Genomic DNA, 13,291 nt, shown 5'->3' with positions numbered 1-13,291 from the left:
CCGATGTCCTAGGGGGAGTGTTTGATAGTGCTGTGGGGGAGGGTTTAAACTAAAATGGCAGGGGTTGGGAACCTGAGCAGGGAGACAGAGGAAAGGGAAACAAGGATAAAAGCAAAAGATAGGAAGGAGAAAAACAAAAGTGGCAGTCAGAGAAATCAATGGTTTAAATCAAACGTGGCCACAGTAAATAATACTTCTAATAGGTCTAAGAGCATTAAAAAAACAAGCCTGAAGGCTTTGTGTCTTAATACGAGGAGCATTTGTAATAAGGTGGATGAATTGGCTGCGCAAATAGAGGTAAACGAATATGATTTGGTTGGGATTACAGAAACGTGGCTCAAGGATGGCCAAGACTGGGCACTCAACATCCAGGGGTATTCGATATTCAGGAAAGATAGGCAAAAAGGAAAGGGAGGTTGGGTAGCATTACTGGTTAAAGAAGGGATTAACACAATTGTAATGAAGGATATTAGCTCTGATGATATGGAATCTGTATGGGTAGAATTGAGAAATACTAAGGGGAAGAAAACGTTAGTGGGGGTGGTATATAGACCTCCAAACAGTAAAGCGGAGGTTGGGGATGGCATTAAAAGGGAAATTAAAGAAGCGTGCAATAAGGGCACAGCAGTCACCATGGGTGACTTTAATCTACATATAGATTGGGCCAACCAAATTAGTAACAATGCTGTGGAGGAGGAATTCCTGGAGTGTTTACGGGATGGTCTCCTGGACCAATATGTCGAGGAACCAACCAGAAATCAGGCCATCTTAGACTGGGTGTTATGTAACGAGAAAGGATTAATTAGCAATCTTGTTGTACGAGGCCCCTTGGGTCGGAGCGATCATAATATGATCAAATTCTTCATTAAGATGGAGAATGAAGTAGTTGACTCGGAGACTAGGGTCCTCAATTTAAATAAAGGAAACTACGATGGTCTGAGGAGCGAGTTGGGTAGGATTGATTGGGGAATGGCACTCAAAGGGTTGACGGTGGATAGGCAATGGCAAACATTCAAAGACCGCATGGATGAGCTACAGAATTTGTTCATCCGAGTTTGGCATAAAAATAAAACAAAAAAGGTGACTCAACCGTGGCTAACAAGGGAAATTAGGGATAGCATAAGATCCAAGGAGAGGACATATAAATTGGCCAGAAAAAGCAATAATCCTGAGGATTGGGAGCAGTTTAGGATTCAACAAAGGAGGACAAAGGGATTAATTAAGAAAGGGAAAATAGAATATGAGAGTAAGCTTGCAGGGAACATAAAAACTGACTGTAAAAGCTTTTATAGATATGTGAAGAGCAAAAGGTTGGTGAAGTCAAGCGTAGGTCCCTTGCAGTCAGAATCAGGGGAATTTATAATGGGGAACAGAAATGGCAGACCAACTAAATACATATTTTGGTTCTGTCTTCACAAAGGAGGACACAAATAACCTCCCAGAGATGCCGGGGAAAATAGGGTTTGATGAAAGGGTGGAACTGAAAGAAATCAGTATTTGTAGGGAAATGGTGTTAGGAAAATTGATGGGACTGAAGGCCGATAAATCCCCAGGGCCTGATAATCTACATCCCAGGGTACTTAAGGAAGTGGCCCTAGAAATAGTAGATGCATTGCTGGTCATCTTCCAGAACTCGATAGACTCTGGAACAGTACCCATGGATTGGAGGGTAGCTAATGTTACCCCACTATTCGAAAAAGGTGGTAGAGAAAAAACGGGGAATAATAGACCGGTAAGCCTGACATCGGTAGTGGAGAAAATGCTACAGTCCATTATAAAAGATGTAATAGCAGAGCACTTGGAAAGCAGTGACGGGATTGGACAAAGTCAACATGGATTTACAAAAGGTAAATCATGCTTGACTAATCTACTGGAATTTTTTGAGGATGTAACTGGTAAAATAGATAAGGGAGAACCAGTGGATGTGGTGTATTTGGACTTTCAGAAGGCTTTCGATAAGGTCCCGCATAAGAGATTAGCGTGCAAAATTAAGGCACATGGGATTGGGGGCAAGGTATTGACTTGGATAGAGAACTGGTTGGCGGACAGAAAGCAAAGAGTTGGAATAAACGGGTCGTTTTCCGAGTGGCAGGCAGTGACTAGTGGGGTACCGCAAGGATTGGTCCTAGGACCCCAGCTGTTCACAATATATATTAATGATCTGGACGAGGGAATTGGATGTAATATCTCCAAATTTGCAGACGACACAAAGCTGGGGGGGAGGGTATGCTGTGAAGAGGATGTCATGAAACTCCAGTACGATGTGGACAGGTTGGGTGATCGGGCAGCAACATGGCAAATGCACTATAATGTGGATAAATGTGAGGTTATCCACTTTGGTGGCAAAAACAGGAAGGCAGATAATTATTTGAATGGCAATAGATTGGGAGAAGGGGAAGTGCAAAGAGACCTGGGTGTTCTTGTGCACCAGTTGCTGAAGGTAAGCATGCAGGAGCAGCAGGCGGTTAAGAAGGCAAATGGTATGTTGGCCTTCGTAGCAAGAGGGTTCGAGAACAGGAACAAGGATGTCTTGCTACAGTTGTACAGGGCCTTGGTGAGACCGCACCTTGAATATTGTGTGCAGTTTTGGTTGCCTTACCTGAGGAAGGACGTTCTTGCCATGGAAGGAGTGCAGCGAAGATTCAGCAGGCTGATACCTGGGATGGCAGGAATGACGTATGAGGAGAGGTTGTGTCGATTGGGCTTATACTCACTGGAGTTTAGAAGATTGAGAGGGGATCTCATCGAAACCTATAAAATTCTGTCCGGCCTGGACAGACTAGATGCAGGAAGGATGTTTCTGATGGCCGGGGAGTCCAGAACCAGGGGTGATAGTCTAAGGATAAGGGGTAAGTCATTTAGGACTGAAATGAGGAGGAATTTCTTCACCCAGAGAGTGGTGAACCTGTGGAATTCTCTGCCACAGAGGGCAGTGGAGGCCAGTTCATTAAATATATTCAAGAAAGAGTTGGATATATTTCTTAAGGCTAAAGGGATCAAGGGATATGGGGAGAAGGCAGGGACAGAGTACTGAATTTGGATGATCAGCCATGATCTCATTGAATGGCGGAGCAGGCTCGAAGGGCCGAATGGCCTACTCCTGCTCCTATCTTCTATGTTTCTATGTTTCTATGTTTCCCTTAGAGCAGAGAAGGCAGAGGGGGGACCTGATTGAGGTTACAAAATTATGAGGGTCATAGATAGGGTAGATAGAAAGGAACTTTTCCCCTTTGTAGAGGGGTCAATAACCAGGGGGCATAGTTTCAAGGTAAGGTGCAGGAGGTTTAGAGGGGATTTGAGGAAAAACTTTTTCACCCAGAGGGTGGTTGGAATCGGGATCTCACTGCCTGAAAGGGTGGTAGAGGCAGCAACTTTCACAACATTCAAGAAGCACTTAGATGAGCACTTGAAACGCCATAGCATACAAGGCTACGGACCAAGTGCTGGAAAATGGGATTAGAATAGATAGGGCTTGATGGCCGGCGTGGACATGATAGGCCAAAGGATCTCTTTCTGTGCTGTATAAATCTAAGACTCTATCTATGACTCTATGCTTTAATCATTTAACTAATTTAACAATTGCACTGAATGGATATTTCACTGCATTCTTCAACTGCTCTCTGAATTTAGTCTGGGTCATTGTATAAATACAAGTGTTGGTGCACGTGCTCAAAAGCTGCAGCATGTAGCCAGATTGTTCAGTGATATATGCAGGATCATGGGGACCTGTGAATTCATAAATGTTAGTAATTCGCCAATACAAGAAATATAGAACATTTGTCAACCATAACAGTATAAAACTGCCAGATATAGTGAAGAGTAAAATGATGGATTTCCTTCGGTTCTCCATCTCTGGGTCATTGTGATTCTCACTACTGCTGTGGTCCAGTAGTCTCCTGCGGACTCTGCTGGCCACTAAAATCTGTCTGACAGTCAGAGCATTGAGCAGTAAAATCAGAACGAATGGAAGGAAAGGGGTTAAAATAATACTGAGGCAGTCAAATGCGACCCAGGCAGCTTCGGTGTAATAGCTCAGTGATAAGGTGTAGCCCCAGGGTACGTTATCAATGATATACTCAGGTTCATATACAAAGTACCAAGGAATGTCCTTTAAGCAGAACAGCACACTCACTGTCACTATAACCACAGTTGCAGTTTTCTCTGAACAATATTTTGTTTTCAGCTTCTGGCAACAAATTGCAACAAATCGATCAAAGGTGAAAGTGACGGTGAACCAGACAGAAATGTCTGTGGCTGCATAAAGCAGGAAATGTACGAGAGAAGATGCAGGAGTGGTGTCCAGGTAAGTACCTGGGAAATGAAAAGGAATAACTGTAAACAGTATCACGTCAGTGAAAACGACCAGCAGATCTGCCACTGCCATGGCCACCAGGTAGTGGGTGATACATTTAGAGAGACCGCACTTTCCACGGGACAGGATCAGAATGGACACTGAGTTAACTGGAATAAATAGAAAAAACAAGGGGATTATAGATAGACACCTCAGAGAGCAAGACAATTACATAGGAACATAGGAACTTCAGAAGAGGAGAAGGCCATTCAGCCCCTCAAGCTTGTTCTACCATTCAGTTAGATCAGGGGTGATCCGTACCTTAACTTCATTTACTTGCCTTGGTTCCGTAACCTTCAATATCTTGCCTAACAAAAATCTATCAATCTCAGTATTTAAATTTTCAATTGACCCCCAGCCTCAACAGCTTTTTGGGTGGGAGAGTTCCAGATTCCCACTACTCTTTGTGTGAAGAAGTGTTTCCTGACATCACCCCTGAACGGCCTCGCTCTAATTTTAAGGTTATGCCCCCTTGTTCAGGACTCCCCCACCAGAGGAAATAGTTTCTCTCTATCTGCCATCTCATATCCTTTAATCATCTTAAACATTTCCATTAGTGCACCCCATAATCTTCTATATTCAAGGGAATACACGCCTAATGTATGTAACCTGTCCTCATAATTTAACCTTTTCAGCCCCGGTATCACTGTGGTGAATCTACGCTGCACCCTCTCCAAGGCCAAGATATCCTTCCTGAGGTGAGGTGCCCAGAACTGAGTGCAGTGCTCCAAATAAGGTTCAACCCAATCTCTGTGCAGCTGTAACATTAATTCCACCAATTTTTATTCCAGCCAACCTTGAGGTTAAAGCCAACATTCCATTAACCTTTTTTAATTATCCTGTCCAGGAGCTTTTAGTGATTTCTTTACTTGGATCCCAAATCTCTAATCTCCTCCACAGTTCCTCACTTCTTGCCATTTAGAAATACTGGGATCGATCTTTCTTAGGTCCCAAGTGGATGGCCTCACACTTCCCCACATTGAACTCCATCGTCACTGTTGTGTATTTTAAATGTGTATTAGAATTGTCCCACATGGAATACTGTACTGGTGATTTGCAATGCACTATGGGAAATGTAGTGCATTGAGTGAAGAAGCACATTGTAAATAAAATGGCCGTTAACTAAACTCTCCGCCCCAGGGTCCTTCTTAATTGTTATATAGGTAAGGGTATAAAACCCCTTGAGACACAACAAAACTGGCGACAAAGACAACGGACTTGCGCATCACTTTGCACTGGAATCGGCGATGTTTAAAGTAAGAAGTTCCTGTCTTTTCTTAATGGCGCGCCCGCAGTTTAGTGCTGATGCAATCACCTCGTAAAGGTGGCGGTTCATGTGTTACACAAATAAGAAGGTGCAGAGTAACGATACAGTGAAATGAAGTGGAGGAAAAGGAGTGTAAAAATTTAAAAAAAAGTGGAGGAAAAGGACTGTAAAGAAAAAAAAAGAAAACAAAATGGCTATGTGTTTGGACCATTTGATGAAACGGCGGAGCAATGGAGTGCTTATACAGAGCATTTCGGATTTTTCGTGACTGTAAATGGCATTAAAGATGACGTGAAAGTGGCGGCGTTTCTCAGTGTGATCGGAGCAAAAACATTTGGCTTGTTACGGAGTTTGATGCACCCGGATAAGCCCGGCGCTAAGACATATGATCAGATTGTGGGAGTTTTGGAAACACATTTCGCACCCAAGCCGCTGCTGATTTCCGAGAGGTTCAGGTTTCACAAACGAAACCAAGGGGAGGGTGAGTCCATAGCCGAATATGTTGCAGTGCTAAAGAAGCTAACTGAGCATTGTGAGTTTGGTGAAACTCTAAATGACACTGTCTGTGATAGGTTTGTGTGTGGATTAAGATGTGAAGCAACACAGAAGCGCTTGCTCACGACTGACAAACTGACGCTTAAATCAGCAGTGGAGCTCGCTGTGTCTATGGAGTTAGCAGCTAAAGATGCACAGCTGTTGGGGGCTGCAACAAGAGTGCACAGGGTAGCAGCTACACCGGATAAGCATGCAAGGGGCGCCAGAGAGTGTTACAGATGTGGAAGGTCAGGTCATCAGCCATCTGACTGCTGGTGTAAAGACCTGACCTGTCGGAAATGTGAAAACAAAGGACACATTGAACGTGTGTGTAAAGGGCAAAGCAAACAATCCTACACAGAGACACACAAAAACAAACAAGGAAACACATCCAACTGGCGTTCTAAAAAGAAAAACCTACACATGGTGAAACAAGAACAGGAAGACAGTGACACAGACTCTGATGGGGAGCTGAACCTCAATTTCAATTTTTCAATTTCAATTTCAATTTCAATTTCAATTTTATTGGTCACATAACTAAATACAAGAAGTGTAATCTAGTCAGTGAAATGCTTTTTTCTTGACGAGCCGAGAGCACCAAGCAGCAAGAACACTTAGCTGCCTGGTACGCACGGAGCTCGCAAGGACGGCAGCCATCTTCATCGGTGCCATCACAAAAAACACATACCGACATATACACGCATGCATAATTTAAATATAAATAAAGCAGACATAATAAAATAAATAAAAGACATAATAAGACAGCACATAAAATGAACAAGCAATAATGTAAAAAAAAGTAATTTCTACAGTAATTACATTGATATTTCTACCCAGGCTTCTAGAATAATCTCTGGTTACAGGGTGGCCGCACTGGGAGAGCATAATGAGGAACTCCCAACTTATAATTAAATAAATTTAATTAATTAATTAATAATTAAAAAAATAAAAATAAATAAATAAAGTGCCCCTCAGTCTTTCTCGATGTTTCCATCTTGGTCTCTCTCGATGTTTCCCCTCTCTCTCTCTCGATGTTTCCTCTGTCTTTTTCGATGTTTCCTCTCAGTTTTTCTCGATGTTTCCCCTCGGTTTCTTCCATACACCTGGCCTGCACATTACCCTGGCTGTCCAACTTGGCATCCTGGTAACCGGGTTCCGCTCCAGCTCTCATCCTTCAAACTGTCACTCCAGCTCTCGACCTTCAAACTGTCACTCCAGCTCTCATTTTTCAAACTGTCACTCCAGCTCTCAACCTCCAAACTGTCTCTCCAGCTATCGACCTTCAAACTGTCCTCTCTCCAGCTCTCGACCTTCAAACTGTCTCCCCAGCTCTCGTTTTTCAAACTGTCACTCCAGCTCTCATCCTTCAAACTGTCTCTCCAGCTCTCGACCTTCAAACTGTCTCTCCAGCTCTTGACCTTCAAACTGTCTCTCCAGCTCTCGACCTTCAAACTGTCCTCTCTCCAGCTCTCGACCTTCAAACTGTCTCTCCAGCTCTCGACCTTCAAACTGTCACTCCAGCTCTCGACCTTCAAACTGTCATTCCAGCTCTTGACCTTCAAACTGTCTCTCCAGCTCTCGACCTTCAAACTGTCTCTCCAGCTCTCGACCTTCAAACTGTCTCTCCAGCCCTCGACCTTCAAACTGTCCTCTCTCCAGCTCTCGACCTTCAAACTGTCTCTCCAGCTCTCGACCTTCAAACTGTCATTCCAGCTCTTGACCTTCAAACTGTCTCTCCAGCTCTCGACCTTCAAACTGTCTCTCCAGCTCTCGACCTTCAAACTGTCATTCCAGCTCTCGACCTTCAAACTGTATCTCCAGCTCTCGACCTTCAAACTGTCTCTCCAGCTCTTGACCTTCAAACTGTCTCTCCAGCTCTCGACCTTCAAACTGTCATTCCAGCTCTTGACCTTCAAACTGTCTCTCCAGCTCTCAACCTTCAAACTGTCTCACTAGCTCTCGACCTTCAAACTGTCATTCCAGCTCTTGACCCTCAAACTGTCTCTCCAGCTCTCGACCTTCAAACTGTCTCTCCAGCTCTCGACCTTCAAACTGTCTCTCCAGCTCTCGACCTTCAAACATTGTTAACGGTGAATGGAGGCTCATCAGGCTATGGAGTCACTCCACTACTAGAGGGAATACCGGTCAAAATGGAGCTGGACACGGGGGCCGCTGTCTCCTTGATTTCAGAGAAGCTATTCAAAGAAAAACTGAACCACCTATCACTGACGCCGGCCAAGCTCATCTTAAAGACCTACACTGGGGAAACAGTCCCAATACTGGGTAAGACAGAGGTCAAGGTGGAGCTTAATGGACAAACCGTGATGCTGCCAGTTTACGTGGTCAAGGGTGACTATCCATCCCTGATGGGCAGGCCATGGTTGGAGAAAATTAATCTGGATTGGAAAAAAGTGAATGCGGTGTCAGTCGAAGAGGCGGGGCTAGCGGCAGTGTTGACAAAGCATGCGGCTGTCTTTGATGGAGAATTGGGGAGTATGAAGGGGATTACGGTCAAACTCAAGGTGAAGCCTGACAGCCAGCCACGATTCCTGAAGGCCAGGAACGTTCCCTACACCCTCAGACCAAAGGTGGAGGCTGACCTGGAGCGTCTGGTCAAGATAGGGGTCCTGGTGCCGGTTTCGCACAGTGAGTGGGCCACGCCCATGGTACCAGTGATGAAGAGTGATGGTGCGGTTCGCTTATGTGGAGATTTCAAAGTAACAGTGAATCCTGTGCTCTCAGCTGAACAGTACCCCCTCCCCATCATCGAAGATCTTTTCGCGGGTCTAGCAGGCGGTCAGAAGTTTAGCAAGATTGATCTATGCCAAGCCTACTTGCAGATGCATGTAGAAGAGGACTCACAGAAGTACCTCACCATCACCACCCACAAGGGCCTCTACAGGTACTGCCGCCTACCCTATGGTATAACGTCAGCACCAGCATTGTTTCAGCGGTCTATGGACCAGATCTTAAGCGGCATTCCAGGGGTACAATGTTATCTCGATATCCTTGTCACAGGAAAGGACGACAACGAGCATCTGCAGAACCCGATGAAGACACTGGGAAGACTTGAAGAATATGGCTTATGCGTTCGCAAGGACAAATGCGAATTTTTCAAGCCATCAGTGGAGTACCTAGGCCATGTCATCGACGCGGACGGCCTACACACAGCACCGTCGAAAGTGAAATCCATTGCCGACACTCCTGCACCTACAAATGTCGGCCAGCTGCGGTCATTCTTAGGTCTCCTGAACTATTACGGAAAGTTTATTCCACAGCTGGCATCACTGTTGAAGCCATTACATGAGTTGTTGTGTCAGGGCAAGGCCTGGGCATGGATAAAGGAGTGAGAAGCTGCATTCAAGAAAGCCAAGGCAGCTTTGACTGACCCCAGAGTGTTGACGCACTTCGACCCATCGTTGCAGATTCAGATGGCCTGTGACGCATTGCCTTATGGCGTCGGCGCAGTCGTGTCCCACATCTTTCCCTCAGGCGAAGAGAAGCCGATTGCATTCGCATCAAGGTCCCTGAACAAAGCAGAGGTGAAATACCCGCAGATCGAAAAAGAGGCTTTGGGCATCATCTTTGGAATCAAAAAGTTCCATCACTACTTGTTCGGAAGGAAATTCACCTTGCTGATGGATCATCGTCCTCTGACATCAATCTTTGGTCCACACACAGGAATACCCTCCCTTGCAGCGTGCAGGATGCAGCGCTGGGCGCTGATGTTAAGCGCTCACAATTACAACATCAAATACCGGAGGTCAGCAGCACATGGCAATGCGGACGGATTGTCAAGACTTCCGCTGCCTGTGCCCTCTGAAGGCTGTGAGCAGAAGATTTTCTACTTTGACATGGTGAGCAATGCCACTGTCACGGCCCGGCAGGTCAAGAAAGAGACCAGAGTGGACCCTACGCTATCCAAAGTGCTGGATCGGGTGATGCGAGGAGATGGATCACGGGTGTCAGATGCACCACCTGAGCTCCTACCTTACCTGTCAAGAGGGAAGGTGTTGTCTGTCACGTCAGGATGCCTCCTTTGGGGCATGCGAGTGATCATACCACCAAAGCTGCGGAAACGTGTCCTCAACGAGCTGCACTCAGGACATTGTGGTATTGTCCGGATGAAGGAGCTGGCACGAAGCTACTTCTGGTGGCCCGGTCTGGATCATGAAATTGAAGTTGAAGCGAAATCATGCCCATCATGCGAGACAACCAGGGATACGCCAAGAGCAGCGCCACTGCATCCATGGGAATGGCCGGTAACACCGTGGCAACGGATCCATCTGGACTTCGCGGGACCAGTGGAAGGAGCGATGTTCCTGGTCGCGGTGGACTCCCATTCCAAATGGCCGGAGGTTGCAGTAATGTCCACTACCACTACGGAGAAAACCATCGAGACTCCGAGAGAGATGTTCGGGCGATTTGGTCTGCCGGAGCAGATCGTAACCGACAATGGAACACAGTTCACATCCCAGGAGGTGGAGGAGTTCCTCAAGAGCAATGGAATCCAGCACACATTCTCCGCGCCTTATCATCCACCCACGAATGGATTGGCAGAGAGATTTGTCAGAACGCTGAAACACGCGTTGAAAGCGGCAAGAAGTGATGCTCCTCTAAAGCAGCGCCTGAATGCTTTCTTGCTGAAATACTGAAACACGCCTCATGCTACGACTGGAGTATCTCCTGCTTACCTACTCATGGGAAGGCAGCTACGGACACGCCTTGACCTGCTGAGGCCAACGTCCACAGAAGCAGTGGTGCATGCCAATCAGCAGGATCAAGTCAGCAGACGAGCTCAGAGGACCAAAGAACGACACTTTGTGGTGGGGGGCAAAGTCCTCGTGTGTAACTACACCACCCCGGAGCGGTGGGTCCCGGCTACGGTCATTCAAAAGACGGGCCCCGTTTCATACCGAGTCCGCACCGGAGATGACCGAAAATGGAGACGGCATGTAGACCAGTTACTGCCAAGACAGTCGCCACAGGTAACCCAAGAAACAGAGGATCAAGGACCTGCTGGGGGCTCCAGCAGGGACTGGTCGTCCGACCCTGAGATGGTGGCACCATCCACTCTTGTGCCATCGAGGGAGGAAGCCACGCCTGCAGGATCACGGGAGAGCCAGCCAGAGCCTGCTCCTGAGACTAGGCGTTACCCCCAAAGAGAAAGGCAGCCTCCAGAGCGCCTTAGTTACAGTTAATGCTAACCGGTGTGCATGGGGCAGAATAATCCCCAGGGTTAGCGGAGTGTAGAGGCAGTCTACCCTCTCTTCCAAAGTTATAGTCATTTTCAGTTATTCTGTTTTGTGGACATTCTATTTTAAGGGGGAGGAAATATGTTGTGTATTTTGAATGTGTATTAGAATTGTCCCACATGGGATACCATAGTGGTGATTTGCAATGCACTATGGGAAATGTAGTGCATTGAGTGAAGAAGCACATTGTAAATAAAATGGCCGGTAACTAAACTCTCCACCCCGGGGTCCTTCTTAATTGTTATATAGGTAAGGGTATAAAACCCCTTGAGACACAACAGTCACAGTTTTGCCCACTCACGTAATCAATCAATTGGGCCGGATTTTCCGGGGCTGATGACCGAGTACGCGGTGCATACGCGGCCGTAAGTGCCTCGCAAGTTCCGGGTTTCCACACGCGAAGTGAATGCATGAAAACCCGAAACTTGCTGCCTGTCGAGAATCTTCTTGACTGATCCACCGCATGCCCGGGAAATGGACATTCGCTGGTGGAGAGTTGGGCTATTTGCCCAACTACTGCCCAGCGAATGCCCATGAAACTCTTACGCCTGATAAAAGCAGACATAAGGCCTTCTTTTACCAGCATAAGGGTTTAAATAAATAGTAAAGTAACCTTTTAAAAATCATTTTAACATTCTTAAACCTGTAAAATAAACTCGTGTAACGTTCGGCCCCTTGAAAAATGTTTACTTTCTTTTCAAAAAATTTAATTTTTGTTTTAAATGTTTAATTAAGTTGTATTTTCATTAGTTTAAAACATGTAATGATTTTTTTAATTTCAGTGTTGTGTACATGTGTTTTGGGTGATTCCTATTAAGCTTTTCGGGATTCCGTACGTAAAATGAATCCCCATAAGCAGAATGGGAATCCCCTTTCTGATTAGTTGGGCCGGTCCACGTGATCCCAGGGATGCTTACGAACCGCCTGTGTCCCTGGGATATGTGGGCCTCTACGCATGCATATGCGAAGAGGCCCAGGAGCACGAGTCTCTGTGGATCCAGGACCATCAGTTAGGTGCCTAGTTTTATTGTGGTTCGGGGGCATCCAACTGCAAGTTCAGGCCCAATGTCCCTTTGCAACTTTCTGCTCAAATCTAACTTAGTGCCATCAGCAAACTCAGATATATAACTTTCTATTCCTTCATCCAAGTCATTAATAGAGATAGTGAAAAGCTGAGACTCACTTATGGACCAGGTTAGTTACTTCCTCAAAAGTTTCTATTAGGTCAGGCATGACTATCACTGAACAAATCCAATTCCAGATAGGGATCCCAGAGAGTGAGGCAGTTACAGATAGGGATCCCAGAGAGCATGGGAATTAGAGATAAGAATCACAGAGAATGTGGGAATTAGAGATAGCAATCCCAGAGAGCATGGGAATTATGGATAGGAATCATTGAGAAGGTGGGAATTATAGATAGCAATTCCAGAGAGTATGGGAATTTAAGATAGGAATCACAGAGAGCATGGGAATTATGGATAGGAATCACCGAGAAAGTGGGAATTATAGATAGCAATCCCAGAGAGCGTGGGAATTACGGATAGGGATCCAAAAGAAAGCATTAGTTTGAGATGACTTTGTGCGGCATTTACCACTTGAATGTTTCACTGACTATGATATCAAGGCAATTGAAATCTTTATAAATGTGTCAGCGTTTTGTTCCAGAGATATATTTCAAATATCAATAATTATTTTGGAAATTAGTAAATGAACCAATTGCATGAATCATAACAAATAGCAGAGAGCAAGGGTCAGGAAAAAGAGCAGATGAGGGCACAGTAAGTACTGAAGAAGGTGAAGTTCAGAATTAATTCAGATTTTGCTGTAGTGACAGAGTTGAGCGTGTGTGAGGGGAGCAGGAAGATGAGGCGATGGAAAAAGGGG

General features: G+C 45.6%; 1 protein-coding gene across 1 annotated transcript; it reads right to left on the bottom strand.

Moving 5' to 3' along the window:
- Window positions 1-3,559: 3,559 nt before the first annotated feature.
- Window positions 3,560-12,640, bottom strand: LOC147109643 (putative G protein-coupled receptor 139). Its single transcript, XM_086002335.1, has 2 exons — window positions 12,591-12,640; window positions 3,560-4,502 (listed from the first exon to the last, which is right to left on the bottom strand). The coding sequence occupies exons 1-2, from the start codon at window positions 12,638-12,640 to the stop codon at window positions 3,560-3,562; spliced, it is 993 nt and encodes a 330-aa protein (XP_085858461.1).
- Window positions 12,641-13,291: the final 651 nt, after the last annotated feature.

The sequence above is a fragment of the Somniosus microcephalus genome, chromosome 12 (genome assembly GCF_052327205.1).
Source record: "Somniosus microcephalus isolate GS21.2 chromosome 12, FLI_Smic_1.0, whole genome shotgun sequence".
NCBI classification, from domain to species: domain Eukaryota; kingdom Metazoa; phylum Chordata; class Chondrichthyes; order Squaliformes; family Somniosidae; genus Somniosus; species Somniosus microcephalus.
This window is presented reverse-complemented; position numbering and strand designations above follow the sequence as displayed.